We start from the raw sequence: 26,878 nt of genomic DNA, 5'->3' as shown, positions 1-26,878 counted from the left end.
TATTGTAGGGCACTTAACATTGAAGCCAATTAATTTGTAAGTAAAACAATAAATTTACAATTTGATAGAAGTTTTAAAAACTTCTATCATTGGCTGTATGTCACATTGGCTGTATGTCACTTCCTTTATGTCAATTAAAACAGTAAAACTTGCATATCAAAGGGAGACGCCTACCAGGACTAAGTGGAGGTAAAAGGAGCTACCTACCAAAAGTCAAGAGGAATTCCTGAGTTTACCACAGTTAACTTGTGTGGAAGCTCCCCCTTGAGGAGCTCAAAACAACTGCACAATTCACCTGAAAAATTACATGGCCAACTGCAAAGTTCAGCTGAAAAATTCCATCACCAGCTCTTTTCTTTCAGAAGAAAAGGCTACCCACTCCTTTAGGACAAAATAAAAAAATCCTTGACAAACATGTCTGAAAAAGACTATTTTACAAAAGTTTTCAATTTTTTTTTTTTTTTGGCTTCCACGCAAGACATTTTATTATTTCACTGGTATCTCTAAAGTGAAGTAAGACAAATACTTTGGCCACCAGATACGAAGAGCCAGCTCACTGGAAAAGACCATGATGCTGGGAAAGATTGCAGCAGGAAGAGAAGGGGGTGATAGAGGATGAGATGGTTGGATGGCCTCACTGATTGACACAATTTTGAACACGCTCCGGGAGATAATGAAGGACAGGGAAGCCTGGCGTGCTGCAGTCCATGGGGTCACAAAGAGTTGGACATGACTCAGTGACTGAACAACAAATATATATAACACAAGGGTACCTCCTGTCACCAGCCAAGACCCATTTCCTTTGACAAACTTGAGAAAAAAACACTATAAAAATGAAGATAACCCTGTTCTAAAGGAGTACTTTTCTGTGTATAGACTGTTACCAATAATTAGTTGCTTTGTGTTCTGAGAAGGACATGAGGAAGAAAATACACTGCTTGATAAATAGCTACAATTAATTGGAAAACATTTTATTTGGCTGAATGGGAATTTGGAGAGTCTGCTTTTGGTTCAAGATGTGGTGGTTGTGTAGTCTCTAAGTTGTCTCTGACTCTTAGTGACCCCATGGACTGTAGCCAGTCAGGCTCCTCTGTTTATGGGATTTCCCAGGCAAGAATACTAGAGTGGGTTGTCATTTCCTTCTCCAAGGGATCCTCCCCACCCAGGGTTAGAACCCATGTCCCCTGCATTGCAGGTGGATTCTTTACTGCTGAGCCATTAGAGAAGAACACCATAAAGCCAACTCTTGGAAGGTTTTGAAAGAGTTAGAAGGAATGAGGTAATTTTGTGGTAGCCTCAGGTCTTCAGTAAGCATTCTTCTCTAGGATCGACAGGCTCTTTTCCCAAGTCTGTTTTAAGAATGCTCTAACCAATCTGGCCACGTAAGACAAAGAAGTAAACCTCCAGGGCATGCTGCACAGGCAGAAGTGGCAACTCACAAGTCAGAATCTGCCTGTTTCATGCTAGAACTAAGAGGGCCTCATCAGACTAAGAATGCCGGGGGCCTCAGATGACTCAGAGATCTTCCATTAACCCTGTCTCAACATTTACATTTATCGAGTGTGGTTTTCCCTCTTCCTTTTAAAGATTTTGGAGACATTTCCCTCAACACAATGAAGACAGACATCAAATTTCAGGATTCTAAGAGGAGAATAGGGTTTTCTTTCTATCAGATCAGGGCAGCTCAGTGCCAATAATAGTTTAATAGTTCCTACTGAAGTGAAACCAGGGAGGCAGTTTGCAATATGCACTGTCCATCTAAGTCCCAGTAAGATGGCATTAAATGCTGGGTGTAGGGAAAGACACAGAGAAAATGCGGTATGAAGTGTTGAGCTTCATAATTTTATTATTATTAACTGTGTTACCTATTCTTATTAACCATAATTGTCAGAAGTTAATCAGATCCAGTAAAGAATTTAGGCCAAGAGGCATTAATGTTTTATTCAGGGCATATTACTCAAATTCTAGTAAAGAGTGATCAATGACACTAGGCTTTTACTTCAGTCTATCTCTAACATGCCCCAGGGAATCAGCTGGAATCAAGGAAATCTTTAAACTTGGGCAGAATCAAATGACAAAGACATGCTTTCCTCTAAAATAACATTTAGGCTGTTGAACTGAATGTTGCAGCTGCCAAAATTCCAGATCGAAGGAATTGTCCTATGTGAGAAAAATCAAACCATTTTGTGGTTTACAGTTTCATTCATTTTGGGTTGGTTAGCCTGACTAGTACTACCTGGAAAAACTAACACAATGGAATCAGGGAATAATCCTTCAACCTCATCTAACTCCATTAACTTTTCACATTTTTTCCCCCTCAAAATCTGTTTTTCATCCCGTCTTTTTCATCCCTTAAGCCCAACTCACATCTATAGTTACTTGAAGAGTAATAACCTGTGCATTAGCCCACCAAGCTCCTCTGTCCATGGAATTCTCCAGGCAAGAATAGTGGAATGGATTGCCATGCCCTTTTCCAGAGGATTATATAGTACACAAATATAATTTTGATGATTCCATTAACTTCATGCATTTTGATTTTTCAAAGTCTTCTGGATTATCAAAGGTGTTTTCCTTTGACCAATTTTAGAAATGAATTGCAGCAGATAAAAGTTTCTAAATGTCATCTTTCTAGGGATTTTTTTTTTTTCTAAATGAAGCTAAAGGAATTAGGTTAATAAGGAGATGTTGTGAATATAGGTGTTTGCATGGAAGAAGATCCAGTACTCCAGAAAGCCACAGACAGTGAATTCTTTCTCTGAAGGAGCCCAACTTTCTTCCCGCTATGGGCTTGTGTCTCCATTCTGCTAGTGCTGGCCATCTAGTAATTGCTCAGCAAATGTTTATTGAGCAAATTAATGAGCACTAATTTAAAGATAATTAAACAATTATCAGGTAATGAATGATTTGTAAATTAGCTATTTATAATAAATTACAAATTATTTTGTTAATCAGTGAATAATTAAACTTAAATAGCGAGAACAATAAAATACTCAGGAAGTAAACAAACTGCTAGAATAAAAAAGGAAGATTCCCCTAAGGATTAAAGGTCCAAACTAAAGAAAAATTGCAACAGAAAATAAGTATTATTTTCAAACACTGTTAAGATATGAATGGGCCCTGAAACAAAATTAGAGAAATTAGTGAGCAGTGCAATTCACCATGCCATTTTGCATAATAACCTGTTATTAATGAAGATTTCTTTAATATTCAATTGCTAAACGCCCTATTTAGAATCTTATGGTTAAAACACACTTGAGAGGTTTTCTGTTCAAACTCCACTATTTTGCAGATGGAGAATTGGAGCCCCATTTCGATGTATGACCTACCTGAGTTTACTTGACTAGTACATAGCTGGCTTTCTTTTGGGTCGGTTTTCTCTTCTATCTCTTCTGCCTGCCATTAACTCAATCCTTATTTCTTCACTGCCTACCATGTGTCATTTCAATGGATGGGGTCAGTTCTTGCGAATTAAGAGGTAGTGGCTTCCCAGTAAATGAAAGCATAATTGTAACAGTTATCCTTTTAAACTATGAAGTTTCAAAGATAGGAGCTATAGCATCCATTATGTTCTGAATGGGACCTGTTTCCCTTAGTGGTTCATACAACAAATATTTCTATTGATACTGCTTCCAAGCAGAGAGTAGAATTGTTCATTTTCTAGTCTTTCTTTTTTCATGTACTAAGAAAATCTAACTTAAATGTGCATAGCCAGAGGTGATAAAGAGGGAAAGACACAGACTACAAAAACTTCCAAAAGCAAGCCAGCTAATTTCTTAAAGAAAAAGCAGAAAAAAATGACAAGTAGAGTTTTCCAATCAGGAAGCAGGTTTTGCCAATGTGTCATCAATAGAACATACATTTTTTCCCCCATAGTTTCAAGTCCATCTGTCTCTGACATTGTACTAATTATGTCAGAAGAGTTTCACTGTAATCTTCCCTTCTCTATTAGTTCCAGTTAAAGGTAACAATATCTTTTGGTGAATAGTACCTTCGGTATTAAAAGATCTTGAACAGCCATGCTTGGGCCATATAAATTAGAGTTCTCAATCTGCTAAGACAATCTTCTCCTTGGCTTCAAAAATCTTTCCCTGTAGTTTCCATGTTCTATAGCATATAATAGCATAGAATGTTCTATAATAGCCAAATATGACTGTACACAGGATTTACTTAACAAGGGCAAAATGAGGGGAGTAAGGAACGTGAAATTAACTTGGACTGGAGCAAAAAAATGTAGTCTTTGGTGTCAGAGTTGAGTACTGCCATCTACTGGCTATGTGGTCTGGGTCATTTTTCTTTTCTTAGTTTTATATTCCTCATCCAAAAAGAGATTCCGATTAATACTGTATCAACAGGGTTCTGAGGTTAGATGATATGTGTGAAATATCCCTTTATAAATTTTAAGTGTGATATGAATATCAGTGGGAAATTTCTTATGAGTAACAAAATCTACATCATTTTGGGGACATCCTCAGAATAGTTAGCTGAGGTCACTGCTTGGAGAAACAAATGGCCTCCCTTTTATATTCTACCGGGCACTTTCTGTCTGTATCCACCCAGTTGTAACTGCATCCTTTACTCTGTAGTCTACATTTGTTGAGACTAATCTTTGACCTAAACTTAGTAGGGGGCCTCCCTGGTGCTCAGAAGGTAAAGAATCTGCCTGCAATGCAGGAGACCCAGGTTTGATCCATGGGTTGGGAAGATTCCCTGGAGAAGAGAAAGGCTACCCCCTTCAGTATTCTTGCCTGGAGAATTTCATGGACAGAGGAGCCTGGTGGACTACAGTCCATGGGATCACAAAGAGTCGGACATGACTGAATGACTAACATTTTTACTTTAAACTTAGCGGGTGCATATTCTGCAAAACCAGAAGTAACTACACCTTGTCCTCCTTTTTCTCTGTGCTCATCTGATCTTCTCTGTGAATTTACCACCCAGCGGCAGGTTTGGAGTTAAGATCCTTCCAAAATGACACCAGCTGTCGCTTCTAGAAATGTTCAGTATCCCCTGAAAGATTCATAAAGGAGGCCACTGTGGCAACATGCAACCTTTTGAAACTTTCGTGGTACATCTTTTCCCTGGGAGGAACTGTAATGTTCTCCTGTCTTGTGTTACCTTCTGGGAACCAACCACTGGGGAAGGACACTGAAAATTTAATGAATTTAAGAAAAGCTGTAAGCTTTCCCTTTGGAGCAGCCCTGAGGAAGAAGGAAACTGACAGAAAGAAAAACATTCAAAGAAATGATGCTGTCCTCAAGGGTGGCATCTATAGAGGACAATAACAGGAATTTGGAGATGGAGTATTTTTCTGCTTCCTGTTTACCTCTGAAGCTGATTTCACTACTGTGCTGGCCACAACCAGGGCTATGACGAAGGAATCTGATTGACTGGATCAGAGGTACCAATGCTAACGAAAGAAAATGTGACTCCCAACTGCACAACTGAGAGCTACTGACATGGAGATTAAGGGCCTTGGGAGTGCAGACTACTGTCCATGGGGTCACAGAGTTGGACACGACTGAGCGACGGAGTCAACATTGTCATCCTCAACTTCTGTGTGTGTTAGAGTATGAGGAAGGAGAATTCAGAATACAACTAAGAATATATGTCAGGCAGAGCGAGAGAAGGGAGGGTGAGGTGTTGAAGGAGAAGCGTATGAGAGCAGATAAACAATTTATCTGAAAAGTGGAGACATGCACAACATCCAGAGAATGACCACTAACAGCCGAGGAAAATATTCTGCATTCAACAACTGACATAGAACTGCACTTGCCATATATTTTTAAGTGGAAAACGGAAAGCTATTCCACTCTCTAAGGTATAATGCCATTTCTTATAAAAGGGTGTGCAGAGACAACAATCTGAAAGGATGCACATCAAAATGTATCAGTGATTATTTCTGGATGTCGGAATTAAAGTGGTATTTCATTGAGTTGGTCAAAAAGTTGGCTCAGGTTTTTCCATATGATGTTAGGGAAGAACTCTAATGAACATTTTGGTGAATCTAATACATACTTTTCCTTTTTGTGTACATATTTTCTAATTTTTTTATATTGAATATACACAAAGAGGAAAAAGGTAATGCATGTTTTTAAAAACTATGACTTCTACATTTCTTTTATAACTATCACTGAGAAAACATATTTGGGCAGAGGAAGGAAGAGGTTAGTATAGGGGTCTGCTGGTTACAGCCTGTGGAAATAAAGTTTTATTGGAACACAGTCACCTTATTCATTTACATGCTGCAAAGGCAGAGTTCAGTACTTGTGAGAAGACCATATGGCCTGCAAAACCAAATGGCCCTACACAAAAAATGTTTTCCAACTCCTGGGTCCAAAGAGCCCTTTCCTTGATATTGCATTATCCATTGCATCCTATTAGCTAGGTGAACTTGAGAGAGTTGGAACCTCCCTGTCCATTTTGCTCATATATAAAGAGAAGGATAACTCTCTTTATAATCATTAATGCATAAAAAGTATTTAACACTGTTCCCTGCATATTAGAAAATTCTTAAAAGCATTACCTATTATTCACTACTTCCTTTACAGAAGATACATCATTCCACTATTATGGGAAACCTAATGCAATTGCCAATTTTGTTGGTCAAAACTGCTACATATTAGCAACTCCAGTCACTCACTGTTCTCATTTCTTTTGTGTTAATTATAATATCTGAGATAGTATCAATGTCATTAAGGTAGTTTGGGGTTTGCTAATTTTCCATGAAGGGCTGGGATTCAATCTAGCACTACTGTACCCAAGTCCAGACATTTAGATGAAAAAATCCATAACACTACATTTGTGTTATGCCTTGTTATTTGTGAAACAGAGGCGAACCATCACTAAACACAGCTATGGTGTGACAGATTCTGTACTCCTGCCGTGCTGCCCTAAACAGAAGCTTTTCAGACAAAGGATATTCTTTCCACCCTACAAGATAACACCTGTCTCTTGAATTTCAGTGGGCCCAGCAAGCTTCCACGACATGGTGACAACCATTCTTGGCACTGAGCAGAGAGCCAGACACAGCCTGCCAAAACATCCTTGGGAAGACCTGTCTGAAGGAAATATGGGATTCTGAATTCTGCAAAATGTTGAGTCTGTCATTCAAGTACACTTAAAGATGGCATTTGGGGGCTTGGTACACATTTTGAATAGGAGTTCTTTAAAAAAGTAAAATGGGGCTTCTCTAAGAATGAGATGGGAAGAGAGACTTGATTATCCATGGAATATAATTGTACGACATTGCAGATAGGAAAGGATAGGATAAGCTTCATGAAAAGGAGGCAAATCAGGAAACTGAAGGACTAATCAAAGTATTCTTATCAACAGAAATGAAGAACAGCTTTAAGTTCAGGGCTAAGCCTATCAAAGGAAGAATAAACTCAATTTAATCCAATCAACACTTATTAAATTCCTATTTTATGTCAGGCACTCGGTTAACACAGCTAGAGATGGTAAGATAAATCAGATGCTCTTTCTACCCTAGGGGAGTTTCTGGGCTGATGGAAAGGAGATAAACATGTAACCAAATGATAAGTCTTATAATATTAACAGTAATAGCTGTCATTTGCTGTTTAAAAAAAATGTAAAGAAAATACAGGGTGGAAAAATTAATTCTGCTTGGAAAGGTTCAGGGAAGGTAGGGAAGAGAGGAATAATTTGAATTAGGTCTTGAAAATTACTGAAAGCTCACTAGGTAAATATATTGTGACAATAATTAGTGTGGTCTACTGCAGCTGTAGAATCGGTGGACACAAGGAATGACTCAAATGAAATTGAGGAATATTTATGCCAAGCTTAAGAGTTTGGATTTTATCCAGTAGCTTTTTTTTTTTTTTTTAATTGCCTGAGTTCAACATAAGAAAATTCTTTTTTTTTAAATTTATTTATTTATTTTTATTATTATTATTATTTTTTGTCATACATTGACATGAATCGGCCATAGATTTACACGTATTCCCCATCCCGATCCAGTAGCTTTTGTTTATATACATATATACATCTACATGGGTTGGTTAGTTCACTTCAGTTGTGTCCGACTTTTTGAGACCCCATGGACTGTAGCCCACCAGCCTCTTTTGTCCACAGGATTCTCCAGGCAAGAATACTGGAGTGGGTTGCCGTGCCATTCTCCAGGGGATCTTCCCAACCCAGGGATTGAACCTGCATCTCTTATGTCTCCTGCATTGGAGGGCAGGCTCTTTACCACTAGTGTCACCTGGGAAGTGCACACATCTACATACGCGCGCACACACACACATACACACACACACATATATCTACAAATACACACATACCTGCACAAACATATATATATATATATATATATATATACATGTGTGCATGCTCAGTCGTGTCTGATTCATTGCAACTCCATGGACCACAGCCCACCAGGCTCCTCTGTCCATGGATTTTTTCCAGGCAAGAATACTAGAGTGTGTTGCCATTTTCTTCTCCAGGGGATCTTCCTGACCCAGGGATGGAACTCACATACCCTGCATTGGCAGGCGGATTCTTTACAACTGTGCCACCTGGGAAACTTGCATCTACATATATACACACACACACACACACACACACACACACACATATATATATACACACACATACACAGGAAGTATATATGCAACGTCAATGCAGAAGTGACCTGGTCCAGTCTGGTGTAAAATGACAAAAGATGGTTTCCCAGAGAGCCATAAAGTTAGATCATAGGAGATTGCTTAGGAGAAAGACAGAAATCCTACACCACAGAGATGGGAATAAGAATAGCAAGGAGGGGGTGTAGATAGGATACAGCATGGTTCAAATTGAAAGTGGAGGCAGAAATCTGAAGACCAAGAAGGAAGGGAAAAACAGATGAATAAGATTCTTGGGCTGGGGGAAGAGAAAGGGCATGTGGGCAGAAAGAAGAGCATGGTTAGGGTACTGGCCTTGGGATTTTTTTTTCCCCCCTTCAGAGACATAAGGGAAACAGTTAAGGAGGGGTAAAAATGCAGATAATATTGCAGGGAGGGATACTGAGACAATTCATCACTACTGATCTCTATGCTAAGAGGAATGGTGGGGATGAGGGCTTTGTGGAAAGGGAGTTAGGAATGAAACCACCTCTGCAACCAGGAAGGGAAAAAGCTAGAGATTGGTGAAAGACTTATCTAACAGCTTCAGAATCCCCATGGCCAACAAGTCACACCTCGGTGATGTCACTCATCTGCGCATTTGATTTTTTTCCAGGAGTGCTTTGAGCTTATCATTTCACTCATCATTAAAGATGCTATACCACTGATGGTTGTTGAATGGCACTCAAGAGAGGAAAATCTAATTTCCCTAAGCTGACACTCAAGCCTTCCCTAGTGCAGCTCTCAATCTATTCCTTTGATCTATCTCCACCTCCACCACTGTTTTCCTCCTCAGAATTCAGAAATCCAAATGTTTGCAGGCAGGAAGGTCTAACACAAGTTTTAAAAGGCAGGGTCTGAGGCAATAGGGAGTGGTGAGGTTTGTGGCTCAAAAGTTGTTATATTTTATTTTCAAATTCTATCAGGATCAAACCAAATATACAAATACAGTTTGATGTTTCAGGGACTTTCTCTTCTAAAATTTCATACAAATGAGCTCAGCCTCCTCCAAGCAGAGTTTCTAATAAACCACAAATAAGAATTCCTTCTCAAATCCTCTTTGGTACTAATTCCCAAGTTTATTTTCTGTATTACTCACTTGTACTGGTATGGTGCTATCTTTATAGCATAGAGGTCAAAACATGAGCTTTGGATTCAGATGGCCCTGGCTTTAAACTTTGAATTTGCCACTTATAGGCTTGCAAGACATAAGATACCAAGTTTTCTGAGTCTCATTTTTTCTCATTTGTAAATCGGGAATAACAATACCTTATGGGCTTATCATGAAGATAAAATACATGCAAAATACTAGAGTGCCTGGCATGCAAACACCCAAATATTTTTTAATAATAAATGGTTGTCCCCAACATGGTAATTTTCTAAATTATCAAGAATCAAATCTTTTAAACTCTGAGTTACTAGAGAAATGTATTGAGAGGATTTGATGCTAAGTATTTGTTTGGGAGATAAGTTGATATTTATTTATAATAATTAGGATTACTCTAAAAATGTATGGGGTGAAAAAAAATGTATGGGGTGAAGCAAAATTTTGGTGGGCTGGGAAGCTGAAGCTGTTAGTTTTTAGGGCCATAATTATACAGTGAAAACAAGAAGTATACATACACATATATTATATACAATATGGACACACACATATGGGGCTTCACTGGTGGCTCAGACAGTAAAGAATCTGCCTACAATGCAGGAGACCCAGGTTCAATAGCTGGGTAAGGAAGATTCTCTGGAGAAGGGAATGGCTACCTACTCTAGTATTCTTGCCTGGAGAATACTATTGACAGAGGAGCCTGGAGGGCAACAGTCCACGGGGTCACAAAGAGTTGGGCATGACTAAGCAACTAATACTTTCACTTAACACACACACATGTGTTTCATCATTCTTTACCATCTGCAAAGTAATTTCTATACTCTCCTTTGCATCTTACAAACCTGTGTATGGAGTCCATTCAGCTACATATCTACAACAATAGCAATAATAACTACCAACTTTTTAAGGTCTGAGAGGTTAAACAGACTTGGCCAAGGCAACTCAACAGTGGAAGAGACTCCTTGTTTTCTCTAATCTTTCATAACTTTCCAAGATCTGAAGGTTGTCAGGAGCAATTAAACTCTTAACAGCCACATCACTCTAAAGTAAACATGGGAATTGGAAATTATACTAATGAAACTCTGCAGGAGGAACATAGAGTGCGAATACGAATGGTCTAGAATGATGCTGGCCAAGACCTCTTGAGGACAATCACATTTCGTCCAAACATTGCCATAAGCTCTTAAAAATTAATAGAATCAGTCCCGCATGTGGGCTTCAGTTTCTCTCCATTAATAATGTACAGCATCATGCTTATCACTGTAAACAATGCCATCTGAGGGAGGAGAGTCATTGGTCCACTTAGCAGATGGCCTCTAAAAGGGCATAATTTCCAATGCCCCAATAGCGTGCAGCGACAGAGGCTTGGCCCATAAAACCTGGGCTCCATGCAGATGGGAAATCTGACTTGACAAGAAGGGAGTACACATACATGAATTTTCAAACAGGGATTGGAAGCAAAACCAAGGGGAGGGGGGTCTCCAATCCTGCAATCTGACTTCAGCATGTTCCCAAAACACACAGAGGAAAAAAGGAAAACAAGACAGCATAATTAATAAAACCATCAGGAAAAAAGGAATCAAATGGATACAGAAGCTGAAAAGCAAACAGGGACTTCTCAGGACAGATTAAGTGCTTCATCAACTTAATTTCTCTGACAGGGTAAAAAGCTCAGTGTTCAAAGTAAGGGGCAATGGAAGTTAGAAGTTGATTTACTATAACATAGTGACATTCTTAAAGGGGACTGGAAAGGTGGAATAAAGAGAAGGAAGAGAAGGAAAAGCTGGATCTGGTTGAAAAAGTTAAGAACTATGGGATTGAGTCAGTGGCTATAAAACCTTCACTCTGCTCCTGGAACTGGAAGTGGAAAAACACGCTCACGGAAAGGGAGTCTTGTCCGTTTCAGGTCCCCACTCTGATTACTTCTAAGCGAGTCAACCTGCTAGACTCTCCCTAAGAATGGGTCTCCTGTTCTTCCACAGTGATGTGACCTAGCTTTTAACATTTCCTGGTAATCCAAAAATCTGTGTGCCCTTGCACAGATCGGCTTAGCTCTGGGCTTCTGTTCACACAAGTGAATAAGAGGACGGAGGAGGAGTCTTCTAGTCTGATAACCTGGAACCGATGGTGTCCTGCTTTTCTAATGGTAAGCATGAAATGCTTCTCGCTCACTAAACATAGGCCAATAATGAGGAGGATGGCAGGTAACATTTACTGAGCTTCCATCTATGGGGCCGCACAGAGTCAGACACGACTGAAGCGACTTAGCAGCCGCAGCAGCAGCACCCTGAGCCAGGCACTGTTGTAAGTACGTTTTCACTCCTCTCATCTCCCAGCAAGCCTGTGTGGGAGGTGCTGCTGATGCGAAGCGCTCAGTGTGAGTCACCCACTGAAGTCTGGGCCTCACTTCCTCACCTGTAACAGCTTGCAAGATAGACAGCTACTAACTTGCCAACACTAATGGTTCCAGTTATAGGTACCTCACAGGCAGACAGTTCTCAGCAGAGCCTCTTGCACAAGAAAACCTCCAAAAAATAGTAGACAGTATTTAAGATGTCAGGGGTTTTCTCTTAAAAAAAAAAAAATTAACACCAAAAACATTTTATATTGGGGTATAGCCAATGCACGATGTTGTGATAGTCGCAGGTCAACAGCAAAGGGACTCAGCCATACATATGCATGTATCCATTCTCCCCCAAACTCCCCTCCCATCCAGGCTGGTACATAAGCCGAGCAGAGTTCCATGTGCTACACAATAGGTCATTTTAAATATAGCTGTGTGCACATGACCTTCCCAAAGTCCCTAACAATACCTCCCCACCCCCACAACCATAAGTTCACTAAGTCTGTGAGCCTCTGTTTTGTAAGTTCATTTGTATCATTTCTTTCTAGATTCCACATATAAGCGGTGTCATATGATTTTTCTCCATCTCTGTCTGACTTACAATGGGTTTTCTAAAGCAGAATTACTGCTTTGGTAAGAAGATTCCTCCTGGCTGGCACCAGCATTTCTCAGGTCTTGGAAGCCTTTAGTGTGGGTCTGTTACCTGGTGCTGGCTGAGAAAAGGTATCTTGTAACAGCGGCGCTGGTGTAAGGGTTTAGAACACTAGTTCCTGACTCCAGCTCCCCACTTCCTGGACGTGGGACCTAGACAAGCCTTCTCCTTGAGTCTGTTTCCAAAACTATGAAACCTATAAAAATGGTAATAGGAGGGGGAAGGTCATCCAAGAGAGCACTGGTAGCCATAACAAGCCTCCCACCTGGGAGAGGAGTCTGGATTATAATAATCCCGCAGAGGGCAGTCAGTAGATGAAACAAGAGCAGCAGTATATGGGGTGTATTTAAGTTTATGCTGCTGTTTTTTTTTTTTTTTAAAGAATATTCCTTCTGTTCTCATTCTGATCTGTGAAACAACAAATAGTTCATGTGGTGACAACTTCCACTCTTATCCTGCCAAACACCATCTCTAATATTAAACAAATGATGTATTTAGAATATCAAAAAACGCCCCCCAAGAGCAGTAGTTTCTTTAAGCTAGCTTACAAAGCAGTGCTGATCTGTGATGAAAGTGGGAGAAATAAAAAACAATGTATGCTTTTCTTAAAGTAAAATGTACTCCATTTTGATCTAAACCATGAGGTTTTTGTTGTTGTTGTTAAACTTCCTTTGGTTTATAAAATGGTGGTGAGAGCAGTTTCTAATTGAAAAAAACTATGTAAAGCTATGACCAACCTAGACAGCGTCTTAAAAAGCAGAGACATCACTTTGCCTACAAAGGTCCATCTAGTCAAAGCTATGGTTTTTCCAGTAGGCATGTGTGGATGTGAGAACTGCACCATAAAGAAGGCTGAGCACCAAAGAATTAATGCTTTCAAATTCTGGTGTTGGAGAAGACTCTTGAGAGTCCCTTGGACAGGACGATCAAAGCAGTCAATACTAAAGGAAGTAAACTCTGAATATTCTGGGCTTCTGTTCTGGATGCCGAAGCTCCAATATTTTGGCCACCTGATGCGAAGAGCCAAGTGGCTCTTCTCATTGGAAAAGATCCTGATGTTGGGAAAGACTGGAGGCAAAAGGAGAAGGGGGCAGAAGAGGATGAGATGGTCAGATAGCATCACTGACCCAATGGACATGGATTTGAGCAAACTCTGGGAGAAAGTAAAGGGCAGGGAATCCTGGCACACTATAGCCTATGGGGTTGCAAAGAGTCAGACACAACCTAGCAACTGAACAACAAACTAATGAGTAAAATATAAAAGTACCAACTATCTGCTATTGCAACAAATACTTCGTGAGATTTAACTCATCTGTGAAATACAAGCGTCTTGGACACACAGATGTAGGCTCAGTAAGAATCTTAATACAAGAGAACTGCTCTTTCTTAATCAGCAGTGCAATCATCCAACAACTGGTAAACTATACTTTTCTATATAAGAATGTTCTGGTATCTGATTATTCTTCCAGTGAAAAATGCATGAAGTGGATTTGCAAACTCAATCTCATTATATATAACTATATATTATTATTATAGATAAATGAATATAAAACTATATCTACCTTTAACATAAATGATCCTATAACCATTATGTAATGATGCAGGATGACATTCCATTTTTTCCTTTTAAAAACAGTATGTCCATTTTAGAAAAGCTGGAAAACACACAAGCTTTTAAAAACTGAGATTTAACTTATTTATGATACATTTCACATACTTGAGGTGCCAAATAGACAACTCTGACAAGTATACAGGGCATTTTCAACAGCACAGAAAGTTTCTTTGCTCCTTTTTATAATCAGTTTCCCCTCTGGCATCCTCCTGGCCAGAAGTAATCACTGATTTCACTCCAACACTGTAGTTCGTTTTGTTGTTTTAGATTCTCATATGATTGGAATCACACTGTATTTGTCCTTTTCTTTCTAATGTTTTTCACTGAGTACAATGTGAGATTCATACATGTTGTCATAGGTATCAGTAGTTGGTTCCTTTGTATGATTCAGTATTATTTCTGGTGTGAAGATATCACGATTTGTTTATCCAGCTTACTCTTGAAGACTTAAGTCTTGTTTAAAATTTTTGTCTGAGTAATGCTGTTTTGAATATGAGCAGACTGGAATTTTTATGAACATATGTTTCCAATTCTCTTGAGTAAATATCTCTGAGTAGAATGGCAGGATCATCTAATAAGTGTATGATTAACTGTCTAAGAAATTCAGCTTTTGCATCAGGTGGCACCATATTTACCCACAACAGTGTACAAGAGATCCAGTTGTTTCATATCTTCAGCAACACTTGGTATTGCCAATCTTTTGGATTTTAGCCATTCTACTGGGCATAAAGTAGATATCTCACTGGGTTCTATTTCCATCTTCCTAATAACACTGCTGAGCATATTTTCACATGCTTATTGGCCATTCTTTTATTTTCCTTGTGAAGTATCCAAATTTGTTGACCTTTATTATTGGGTTGTCTCTGTTCCAGCTAAGCAGTCTTTGGGGGCCTGTAGCATGTGCCTCTCTCTCTAAATTACAGGATGGAGATCTGACTTGTGACATCAGCATTTTGGGTCCAAAAATGCCCCTGCTGTTTTTCAGTTTGTCCAACTTTTTTATTTTTATTTTTTTGCTGCACTTTATGACTTGTGAAATGCTACTTCCCCAACCAGAGACTGAATTTGGACAACTGGACCACCAGGGAACTCTCTGTGTCCAGCTTCTCTTGTGGTAAGGATCAGAGTGATGACATCCAAGTTCTTTACATATCAGAGCTGATATTTATGCATCTCATGAGATGATCCATATGACTTCATTTACACTTAATATGCTTAATATGATGAAAAACACTGATTTTAAAAACTGAATCAACCTAGCACTCCTATGCACACATGACTATGAAATACTATACTATACTGTGAAATTCAACCTGCTTCAATTTTGTCAAGGTTTGTAGGTTTATATTCATGAAGGATATTGGCCTGTACCATACCATTCTTGTAATATCTTTGTCAGATTTTGGTATCAGGATTAGTCTGGTCAAATAAAATGAGTTTGCAAGTACTCCCCCTTTTCTCTATTTTCTGGAAAAATTTGTGAAGGTTTGGTTGCTAATCCTTGACTGTCTTAATTCACTGGAAAAATACTTCTGTGCTTGCAGCTTTTTCTATGGGAAGTTCTAATTAAAACTTTAACTTACAAAGAGATCTGTGGCTATTTAAATTTTCTAGTTTTCTTGAGTCAGATTTCTTAAGTTATAGTTTTTAAGAAATTATTCCTTTTCATCTAAGTTGTTAAGGATATGGGCACAAACCTGTTCATAATATTTTCTGCTCTTTTAATCATGTAGCAGGTTTAGTGGTATCTCAATTTGTCATTTGATTCTATCTCCCCCTCCCTTGTTCAGTCTATTTAGACATTTATCAATTTTTGTTGAAAAGAATCAACTTTACCTTTGTTAATTTTCTCTATTGTGTGTGTGTTTGCTGTCTCACTGATTTTAGCTATTTGAGATTAGTATTCTTCCTAACTTCTTAAGATAAAATTTTAATTCACTGACTTCAAGTCTTTTTTCTTTCCTAATACAGGCATTTCATGCCATAATTTTCCTCTAGGTTCTACGGAGGCTGTACCACAAAAACATGAGAAATATTAATCTTTCTATTGAGTTGGCCAAAAAGTTCGTTTGGGTTTTTCCATAACATCTTACAGAAAAACTCAAATGAACATTTTGGACAACCTGATACTCTCATTCATTTCAAAATATTTTCTATTTTCTTTTGTGATTCCCCGCCCCCCTCCTTTTCCCATGTTTTCCTTTTCACATGGCTGTGCATTAAGTTTCTAAATATTTACTTCTTGATTATTTTGGAATGATTTCTAACTTAATTCTATTTTGGTCAGTTAATGCACCCTGTGCTACAACAATTTAATAAATTTAATTTACATTTCACCTTAATTAATAAATTTAAATTAAAAAACTGAAAATTTTTAAAACTGAGACTGATTTGTGCCCAGACATATAGTCCATCATGGTGAATAAGTCTCTTGAAGTGCAAGGGTGTAACATTCTGAAGTTGTTGGGTATAGTATTCTGCCTGGCATGCAGTAGTGGTCCCAGAAATCTTGTAAAACAAGTGAATTAACTATGATGTAACAAATAAATGAAATGAGTATTAATAGAAACGGACTGGTCAAGGGGCTAGAATGAAACTACAGTTGACCCCTGAACAACCTGAAGGTGGTTAATCTACCTGTTTTATATATATATATATATATATGTATATATATATATATATATATATATATAGTCACCCCTTGGCATGTATGGTTTCCCTGCATCCGAGGATTCAATGGACCATGTGGTACTATTGCCATTGAAAAATATCTGCATGTAAGTAGACCTGGATAGTTCAAACCCACTTTGTTCAAGGGTCAACTGTATTTAGAGAGAAAGGAGGTCACCAGTGTAACTAAAGATGAGAGGATGACTACAACTGAGAAAGCAAATATCCAGAGGACACAAGGGGAGTCTCATGAAAGCAGAGACAGAAAAGGTTGTTTGTAGAAGGGAAAAGGAACCTGCTTTCTGTAACAAGAGGCAGAAGACAGATGGGATAGAGGGTAAACAATTTTAGGGAAGTTCCATTAGACAATGTAAGACTTCTCAGTGTAGCAGCAACAAGACCTTTACTAGAAGAAAGGTCTTCTACTTACTTTCTTCTTTATGAAGAGAGGATATGGGAGGAGGCATTTGGGGATGGCCACTTAACAGACCACTGTGATGAGGAAAAGGCCAGGGGAAGGTACCATGGCTCCATGAAGGCCTGGCAAGAGAATCTGTATTGACGGCTTTATTCAGCAAAGGTTTCTAGCCCAGGAACTAAATGGGATCTAAGGATGGGTTTCAGCTAAACCTCTTCAGAACTTCCTAATAATTAAAATTTTCAACTATCAACTCAATATCACACGTCCTATCACAGAGTTTATCCTGGGAGCTATAGGATGGGTTACTGAACCCAGATGAGGAAGAGTAAGAAAAGCTTTTGTAGGAGGTGGTATCTGAACTAAAGCTGGAAAGGAAGCTGGAAATCATCCAGAGAAAGGGGTGTGTTCATCTGAAGACCTAAATGACACTCTCAGAAAAGCTTTATTAGGAATGAAGCTGATATTTTGATCTCCATTCATATTTTTCATTGAAAGTGGTATTTTTAAACTGACCCTATAAAACATCAGATGACTCTGAAGTCCCTTTCAACATTCAGAAGTCTAATATCCTGAATCATCAAGACAACCAAACTCCGCATCCTTGCTTTAAGAATGCTGAGGAATACAGAGGTAACATTACTAAGCTTTCTATCAAAGAAGAATAAGTGCTGTTATTGGAAAATTAATTTATGGGAAACTCATGCCCTGATGATGTCAAAACTTTACAAAGCAGAAATAAAATGCTGCTTGAGATTCAATTAAAAAATGTAGAGCAATTCATACCAAAGAGAACTATAACATACAAACATGCAAAAGTAGAACACACTACCCAGAGCGAAATCCAATAAAGATGAGAAAATGTGTATATGCAGATGAGGGTGTGTGGTGGTTCAACAAGCCCACATTTTACTGGGATATACTGGGTTCTACAAAGTACTGTTCTCACAGGTACAGCACATAAAATAATTACTCCACTTCTCTTGACACTTGTTAACTGCACACCCCATTGGCCTGGATGGGTAACTAACCATAATGAAAGACGAGGAAGACAATGGCAGAAGGTTAGCAAGTGCACAGAGTCTACAACCTAAAGGTCTGGTCTTCCCTTGTGGCTCAGCTGGTAAAGAATCCGCCTGCAATGTGGGAGATCTGGGTTTGATCCCTGGGTTGGAAAGATCCCTTGGAGAAGGGAAAGGCTACCCACTCCAGTATTCTGGCCTGGAGAATTCCATGGACTGTACAGTCAATGGGGTTGCAAATAGTTGGACACAACTGAGTGACTTTCACTTTCACTTCACTTTCCTTTATTCAATAGCATAAGGAGAACTGCCAAATTTCAGGATGCTACATCCCAGGGGAATATTCTGCAAAGGGGGATGAGGTACAAATGGGCAGTGGCTGAAGCACAAAAAGAACCAGAAATAGTCACTGATTTTGGAGGAGGCCATTGAGAAATATGACAAATCAATACTGACCATCTGACGGGGACATTTACATAGTAAGCATTTATTCCTGCAGACATCTAAAGGATTCCCATCACTGTTCCATGAAGCAGGTCATGTGGAAAGCTTTTACACATTTAAAATAGTTTTTAAAAACACACTGTGTATTTTGGGGCACTCTGAGTGCCTCACCCATTAAAATAGGTCTTTAAAGTTGGTAGGGGAAAGAACCCTTTATAGACGGAGGGCTTGATGCTGAAGGAGATGAGTTGACTTTAGCGACCACCACAGGAAGAATACTAGGCACAGCTAGAGGCTGAAATCACCTCAAACCTGAAAAGATTCTTAACTCTGCTTAAAAGAGAATCTGAAAGTTGCCTGTGAGCTTACACCTGGCCCCAGTTGAGCTTCCTCATCAGCATTCCAAGCCCTGCCTCAGAAAGCTGGGGAAAAGAATCTTGCAAGCACAGGAAAATAGACAAATTTCTTTCCTTCAAGCCTAATCTGATGATTTAAATCTATCCAGCCTAATGCCTCTCAGGTGTTCTAAGCATCTTATGCCTGTTAAGAGCACTTCTGCAGGGAGTTACTACCACCAGTAGTGTCTCTTCTGATTAAACACATCTGCCACAAAATAGCAGGTGCCTTCTGGACATAGTGAAATTCACAGAAATCCTAATAGGAAATTTGCAAAAGGTTTTGAAGGCTCGTGTGTGAAAACATATTTAAGTTTTCTCAGACTTTGGAGAAACAGGGTGGGAGAAGTTTGTTTAAAATTTAATGTCTTTTAAATAAAGGCAGCCCTTTGAGCCTCTGAGCCACCAGGGAAGCCCCCATGGACTATAGCCCACCAGGCTCCTCTGTCCATGGAATTTTCCAGAAAAGAATACTGGAGAGGGTAGCCACTCCCTTCACCCAGGGCTCTTTCCAACCCAGGTATTGAACCTGGGTCTCCTGTATTGCAGGCTGATTCTTTGGCATCTAAGTTACCAGGGAAGCCTCAGACAAAGGCATCAGAAAGATATTAATAGAGTGGAGTTGTTGGCTAAAATCAATTTTTAAAAAATGAAACAATTAACAAGGTTAAAGGATAATTTTCAAAAGTGTTAAAAGCATGACTTTCATGAAACACAAAAATCAACACATGTTTAAGATTCTGTGGAAACGGAAAAGATTTTACAATCAACTCAAAGGAGAATCCAAACAGCAGACACGTTTTTATATCAGGAGTGATGTGAATGTGTAAAGGGGTGGCAAAATTCACCTTTTCCACAGTGGACTGTGAAGTCAATTGCACCTCTGTGGGACAGAATTTATACACCTACAACAGGAATTATTTTATACTGCTATCAGTTTCCTACAACTTACAGAGTTGTAAAACAGCTTTGTAGAATCAGAATTAGATAACCTGGAATGATGTGCTATTGAGGATGCATAGTTTTCTATGGAGGCACAATTTTTTTCCCTACACAGATCACTGCTCATTTTATTTATTGCCGTATTCCCCAAACCTGGAACAGGGTAGATGCTCCATAAATACTTGCTAAACAGATAAATGTCTACTATGTATCAGGCATAAAGCTAAAGCTTTCACATGCATCATCCCCTTTAATCTTCCCAACAACCTTTTAAGATAAATATTATTCTCATATCACTAACTTGAAACTAGCTTGTGTGGTGTTGCACAGTTATTACTTGTCAGAGGTCGAGGGGTGGAGAGCAGGGTAGAGGCAGGTGGAGAAGGAGGATTTGCCTCAGGATTATAATCAGAAAACCCGTCTTTTTTTTTTTTTTCTTCCTATTCTTTCTTCTATTCAACACATCTTTTAAATTTATCATTATGGTATCATGTGCCTCTAAATTAGGGGATTGTTTATATGTTACAGAGATATAGACATGATTCCTTGATGAGCTTGATACTGGAGATCCTGGCTTTAAGAAAAGTAAATGAACAGCATTACTCAGGAGAATCTAAGCATAAATAAGAGACATATGAACATCATTATTGTGGCCTTGCAGACATGAACTGGAGAAGGCAATGGCACCCCACTCCAGTACTCTTGCCTGAAAAATCCCAGGGATGGAGGTGCCTGGCAGGCTGCAGTCCATGGGATAGCTAAGAGTTGGACACGACTGAGCAGCTTCACTTTCACTTTTCACTTTCATGCATTGGAGAAGGAAATGGCAACCCACTCCAGTGTTCTTGCCTGGAGAATCCCAGGGACGGGGGAGCCTGGTGGGCTGCTATCTCTGGGGTCACAGAGTCAGACACGACTGAAGCGACTTCGCAGCAGCAGCAGCAAACAAGAACAGAATATTACCAGCCCAGATCCCAACCACTAACCTTAGGTGCTCATTACAATTTTTAGGATAATAAAGATGGATGAATTCAGCAGTGTTTATGGGTGTGGTTTGTTTTCATAGAAAGCAGAGCAGCACTGAGGAAGACAGCAGTGGCTAGCATTTACTGTGTGATTACTGTGACCATGAAGTACTTTCACAGCAACACTTTGAGGCAGGTACTACCATCAGCTCCTGTTTATGGATAAAGAAAGCCGAAGTACACCAAGTCACCTTCACAGAATCACACTGCTAAGCTGCAAGTCTGGGCACTGACCTGGGACGTGTAACTACCGCCCAACCCTCACTCTAAGACACTCTACAGACTGCATCAGTTGTTGAGGTTTTCTCTGCCATCATGTCTTGATTTTTCACAACCCTCTTTGCCTAGGTTTATCAGAGTCTACAAGGGCACTAAGATTCCTGGAGCTTCCCGCACCACAGGGCTGGTAAATGCAGGCTGGCTTAAGTCCGGAGAGCTATCTTCTGGCCACTTGGCACCTGTGGTCATTTGGGTAGTTTACATTCACCCTTGGAGAGGCAGGGGTCAGAGATCAGGGGACAAAAGTAGTCTGTCTCAAACAGGTGAATGTCAAAAAGATGTGTGCCAAATGTTAATCTGAAATCATTCTCTCTTAAGTCCCCCAATAATCCCCTGCTTTCTTTGCTTGCCAGAAAATAGGCTGCCCTCAGAATGAAGTAGTAGTATGATTTTAGATATATCCAGATGAGTTTTGACATGAAGAATAGGTATGCAGGTGTCAATAAATAGCCAGTGGTTTATTATACCATTTCATTTAATCTTCAAAACAACTCTCTGAAACAGGTATTATTATTATTATCTCCATTCAGGAGATGAATAAGTGAGGTTGAATAACTTGCCTAGGTTAAAGAGTTTGACCAAAATCCCAAGAAGTTTGAGATCTACCAACAGAGGTGTCCATGGAGACCAAAAGCAATATGACAGCTGTTTGCAACACGCCACTTAGCATAAAGCCTTTGTAAGTGGTGTCATTTACTTCATAAGCATTGAAGCATGAGATCTTTATTTCTGAGGGGTATAATACTCACCCTCTTCAAACCATTGTAAATGCTTACCCTTCCCTCAAGGGTATCACAGAATTCCTACCCCTAATAAAAGGTAGCACTACTTTCAAATACATAACGAAAAAAGGCTTTGCTATTACTATCAGACAAACATTAAGAAAGATCTCTGGTGGCTCGGACGGTAAAGAATCTGCCTGCAATGCGGGAGATCTGGGTTCGATCCCTGGGTCAGGAAGCTCCTCTGTAGAAAGGCATGGTAACCGACTCCAGTATTCTTGCCTGGATAATCCCATGGACAGAGAAGCCTGGCGGGCTACAGATCTGGACTGAAATCAGGACTTGTCAACTTTATCCCCCCTGAAGCACAGTTTTGGTGCACAGAACATGTTTCTCTGGCCTTTCATTACAGAGTTTGAAAAGAGAAGGGTGGGAGGAATGGGTGAGGCCTGCAAAAGACCCCCTGACCCTGATGAGCGTCCCTGTGGACCCATCAGCTTCCTCTCACCCACCCCATTCTCCAGCTGAGAGCCACGATCCTACAGGCTTTTACAGTTCATTATACTGTCGTATTTCCTGCTGCCAAGTGCTTCTCGACCTCCACATACAATACTTAAAGCCCCTTGATGTAAATGGAGGCTTAATTTGTGCTTTGAAGGTATTCATCTCAGGGGCAGTGAGTTAGTATTATTATACTCACTCCAGAATTTTCCCATTCAGAAATCTTTTCTACTGAAAACATCTACCTACGGATCCTGTAACCAAGCTCATTTGAAAGACTTCCTCCCTTTCTTTTCTCAAGGACTGCAACACTCTTATTTTCTCTAGAATCCTCCCACCCCTTAACCCTGATTACCACATACATTTATATTGGACACTCAAAACCCATGGCTCCCTGTAATAACCACATTTGCTTGTTAAGTTGCAGTGGCGTGCCTGGATCTGGAATTTATCACCCCTTTTAAAGTAAACCCAGGCCAGAAAATTTCAGCAGGAAGATGCTTTTTCATTGTGAGGGTGTGGGAAAGGCCATCGAGATGGGGAGAGGGACTGAGTTATTTCGGATACTGCATACTTTACCAGTTATGTCGTGCTGTTTGAATGATTCACTGTAGATCTGATACTGATTCGGACAATGTTTCTTCAGCCACTTGCAGACATCCTGCTGGGTCCACAGGGCCACTGGTTTTGACAGCTTCACTGTAGCTGACTGTAAATAAAGAAGGAAAAGAAGGTCTGTTAACACCAGTCCCATGCCTAGAGAGGCACTACTGTCGGAAGTCCTGTCGTGTGGTAAAGCAGGGGTCCCCAACCCCCAGACCACAGAGCAGCACCTTCTGTCAGACCAGCAGCAGCATTAGCTTACAAACAAAGTGCACAGTAAATGTAATGCACTTGAATCATCCAGAAACCATCCCTGCCCAACACTGGTCTGTAGGAAAATTATCTTCCATGAAATGGGTCCCTGGTATCAAAAACATTGGGGATCACTGTCAAAGCTACAGGCTGGATTCCCTGAAGATACATATCTGACTCTTGTCCTCCTTTAATGGTCTTCATACCCCTGAAAACCAGGAAGAAAAGGTCCAGGTGGAGAAAGCCATGAAAATTACACCTATTCTCGAGTTCTCTCTGTTGGGGAAAGTCCCCAGGAAGCAGGGTTTTCTGATGACTACTCTAACAACAAGACAACTGGATTACTAAGTAACTGATTAACTTTTGGGGGTGAAACAGCTGCCCCCAAATGACCTTTCTCCATATTCTAAGACAGTGTCGATTTCTCACTATCCTCCAATAGCTCTAGGACCTAGGATAACTGGCCCCAGCAGGTGCTAATACTTATTTTAGGAACATTATAGGATTTAGATACTAGTATACTAAGAAGTATGCAAGTAAAAAAAAAAAAAAAAAAAGAAGTATGCAAGTGGGCCTGGATGTAGGGTGGTCCTGTAAAGTCTAGGAATTAATTACGCATAGTAGGTAAGGGAAAAAGTCAATTCCATCAGCATGTGGGAATGGTAATAAGATAATGGCTGTAGCTAGGCTCCATGTAGAAGCCAACCAGCTGAGGTCTTTTATTGTTCACTGGCTCTTTCAGGGAGGTTTATGAAACAAAACATAGAGGTGGACGAATGGCAGGTTACAAGTACATTCATTCATTCACAATCATCAATGGTGTTAAAGGCCCATCTTCCTCACAGACCCCAGGACCTTGGCTGAGAGGTGATGGAAGCTTAACTAGCTATAGCTTTTTTTTTTTTTTTTTTCAATCATTCTGAATCACTGTTTGCATTCTGGATCAGGATTTTAATATAGGTGGCTCTTTAAAGGATGCTGGATGGTACACAGACCTGGCCTTAAATATCACTAACATGTCTTTCATTTCCCTTTACACTTTCAGATTATGGCAAGGGGAGAGCCTTGATTTTGTATAAGTGTTATTTAATACATTTAATATCTTACAACACACACTGACATGATCTTTGACAAAAATAGGGCTTCCTTCAGCCTCAGAACTGTCATCAGAAAGCAGAACTGTCATCTAGCACATAATAACTGCTCTGCTTTATTATTTTTGATATTTAAGGTTACCCTAAATCTTTGCTTTTAAAACAAATTTGAGTTAAAAAAACCTGGATCATTATTTACAATTGCCAAGATACAGAAGCTGATTAATGGATAAAGAAGATGTGTATACATATACACACATACACAGAAACAGACAAATACATACATATATACATACAATGGAATACTACTCAGTCATAAAAAATAACGAAAATTTGCCATTTGCAGCAACACAGATAGACATTGAAGGCATTATGCTAAATGAAATAAGTCAGAAAGAGAAACACAAATACTTTTTCTTATCACTAGATATCACTTATAGGTAGAATCTAAAAATAAAACAAACTTGTGGCTGTAATGACAAAGAAGCAGGCTCACAGATGTAGAGAACAACTTAGTAGTTACCAGCGGGGAGAGAAAAGAGGGCAGGAGCAATATAGGGGTAGGGGAGGAAGAGGAAAACTAATAGGTATAAAACAAGAAACAAGGATATATGGTACAACATGGGGAATGTAGCCAATATTTTATAACAACTATAGAAGGAGAATAATCTCTAAAAATTGTGAATCACTCTATTATACACCTGTAATTTATGATACTGTACATCAACTTACTTCAGTAAAAAACAGGTGAATTTCAAGAAAAAATTAAGAAAACAATAATATGGATGGTAACAGTGAAAACAGGATAATTCAAGTTTAGAAAACTGTTCAGGTGTTATGTTTTATTAGTATATTTCCAATTGCATGATTCTTTGGGCCATAACATAAAATAATCACAAAAAATATATCAATTTTTGCTTTGTGCTGTGGTAAGTTTTTTCTTTCACTCTTAAGAGTGGCAGAATCCATTTTTCCAAAGATGATTTTACATGTGCACATACATGTACATACGCACATACATATCTGCTTTTCATTTATTGTGGTTGGCATGCCTCCACGGATATTTGGGGTTGACGGTCCCTCCCCCTGAACTCTGACAGGGATCATAGGGAGCCGGGCCATGGAATATAGTGGGATTGATTCTATCTGTGACTTCTGAGACTACGTCATGAAAGAGATACAGCTTCTACCTGGCTCAACCTCTCTGGCACTCACCTTTGAAACCCAGACACTATACTGTGAGGAAGACCTGACCACATGAAGAGACCAGATATAGGAGTTTTGGCCAATCCCTCAGCATAAGATCTCAGCTGACAGCCACCACTAACCTATCAACCATCAGACAAATGAGTAGACAAGCTGCAGATTATTCCAGCCACCAGGAATCAAATCTTTTAGTTCAAACTCCCAGATACCCTGATGTAGAAACAAATCAATTGCTGACCCATATAATCCACAAAGAACATACACAGTTCTTCCACCACTGTGCTGGGGTAATGGCAACCTTAGCAACTGAAACACTCAGAACAGAACTGTGACAACTGAGCTTCCCAGAGAACCCTGAACTTAATAGATGCTCTATAGAGCCATAATGAATTAATGACACCATTCTCATCGAGTCTGAGGGCAGAGCCCTGCCTACTTAATCAGCAGTGGATTGGAAGTCCAGCCCTCTCTTCTCTAGCCCCACTGTGTGCTGCTCATGTGGCTCCTAATTAATCTCGTCTGCCTCTTCCTTCCACTCCACAGCCTCTGGGAGCAGACAGGAAGCCCCTTTCCCTCCAATCAACCAGATCAACTGTTTTCCTAATTTTGATGAGAAAGAAGGGCCTCTGGCACGGATAGAGCAAATGAGCTAATGTTTTGTTGTTGTTTAGTTTTTTCCTTTCCGCCCGTCATTGCCTTTCCCTCACATGATTAAGAAACCAGAGATTTGGCTCTTTTAGCTAGAAATGAACTTCCCACCATGTTTCACAAGTCAGCACCTCTGAATCTGGCTCCTTCCTGCTCTAAAAAGTTTCCTTCAGATTAGCTGAATGAGTTCATAGCTGACACATCATTGCCCTGAAACCCCTAGTAAGTTTCTTGCAAGTAAAGCTAATCAAATCTTTTGAAAACGCCTATAAACCAGTCACAGAAGGCTGTAAATTAGGAAGGGAGAAGCAGGAGGGTAAAACTGC

The 26,878-nt window shown here is 39.6% G+C and overlaps 1 protein-coding gene across 2 annotated transcripts in view; it reads right to left on the bottom strand.

Moving 5' to 3' along the window:
* SAMD12 (sterile alpha motif domain containing 12) overlaps window positions 1-26,878 on the bottom strand; it is a 431,004-nt gene that overhangs the window by 215,554 nt on the left and 188,572 nt on the right. For both annotated transcript variants that reach the window (XM_061123568.1, XM_061123567.1), the window contains exon 3: window positions 23,329-23,458. In XM_061123568.1, the coding sequence (XP_060979551.1) occupies window positions 23,329-23,458 (130 nt within the window). The remainder of the gene's footprint in view (window positions 1-23,328; window positions 23,459-26,878) is intronic.

Source organism: Dama dama, chromosome 21, assembly GCF_033118175.1.
Source record: "Dama dama isolate Ldn47 chromosome 21, ASM3311817v1, whole genome shotgun sequence".
Taxonomy (NCBI): Eukaryota; Metazoa; Chordata; class Mammalia; order Artiodactyla; family Cervidae; genus Dama; species Dama dama.
The sequence above is the reverse complement of the archived record's forward strand: the minus strand, read 5'-3'. Positions and strand labels throughout refer to the sequence as shown.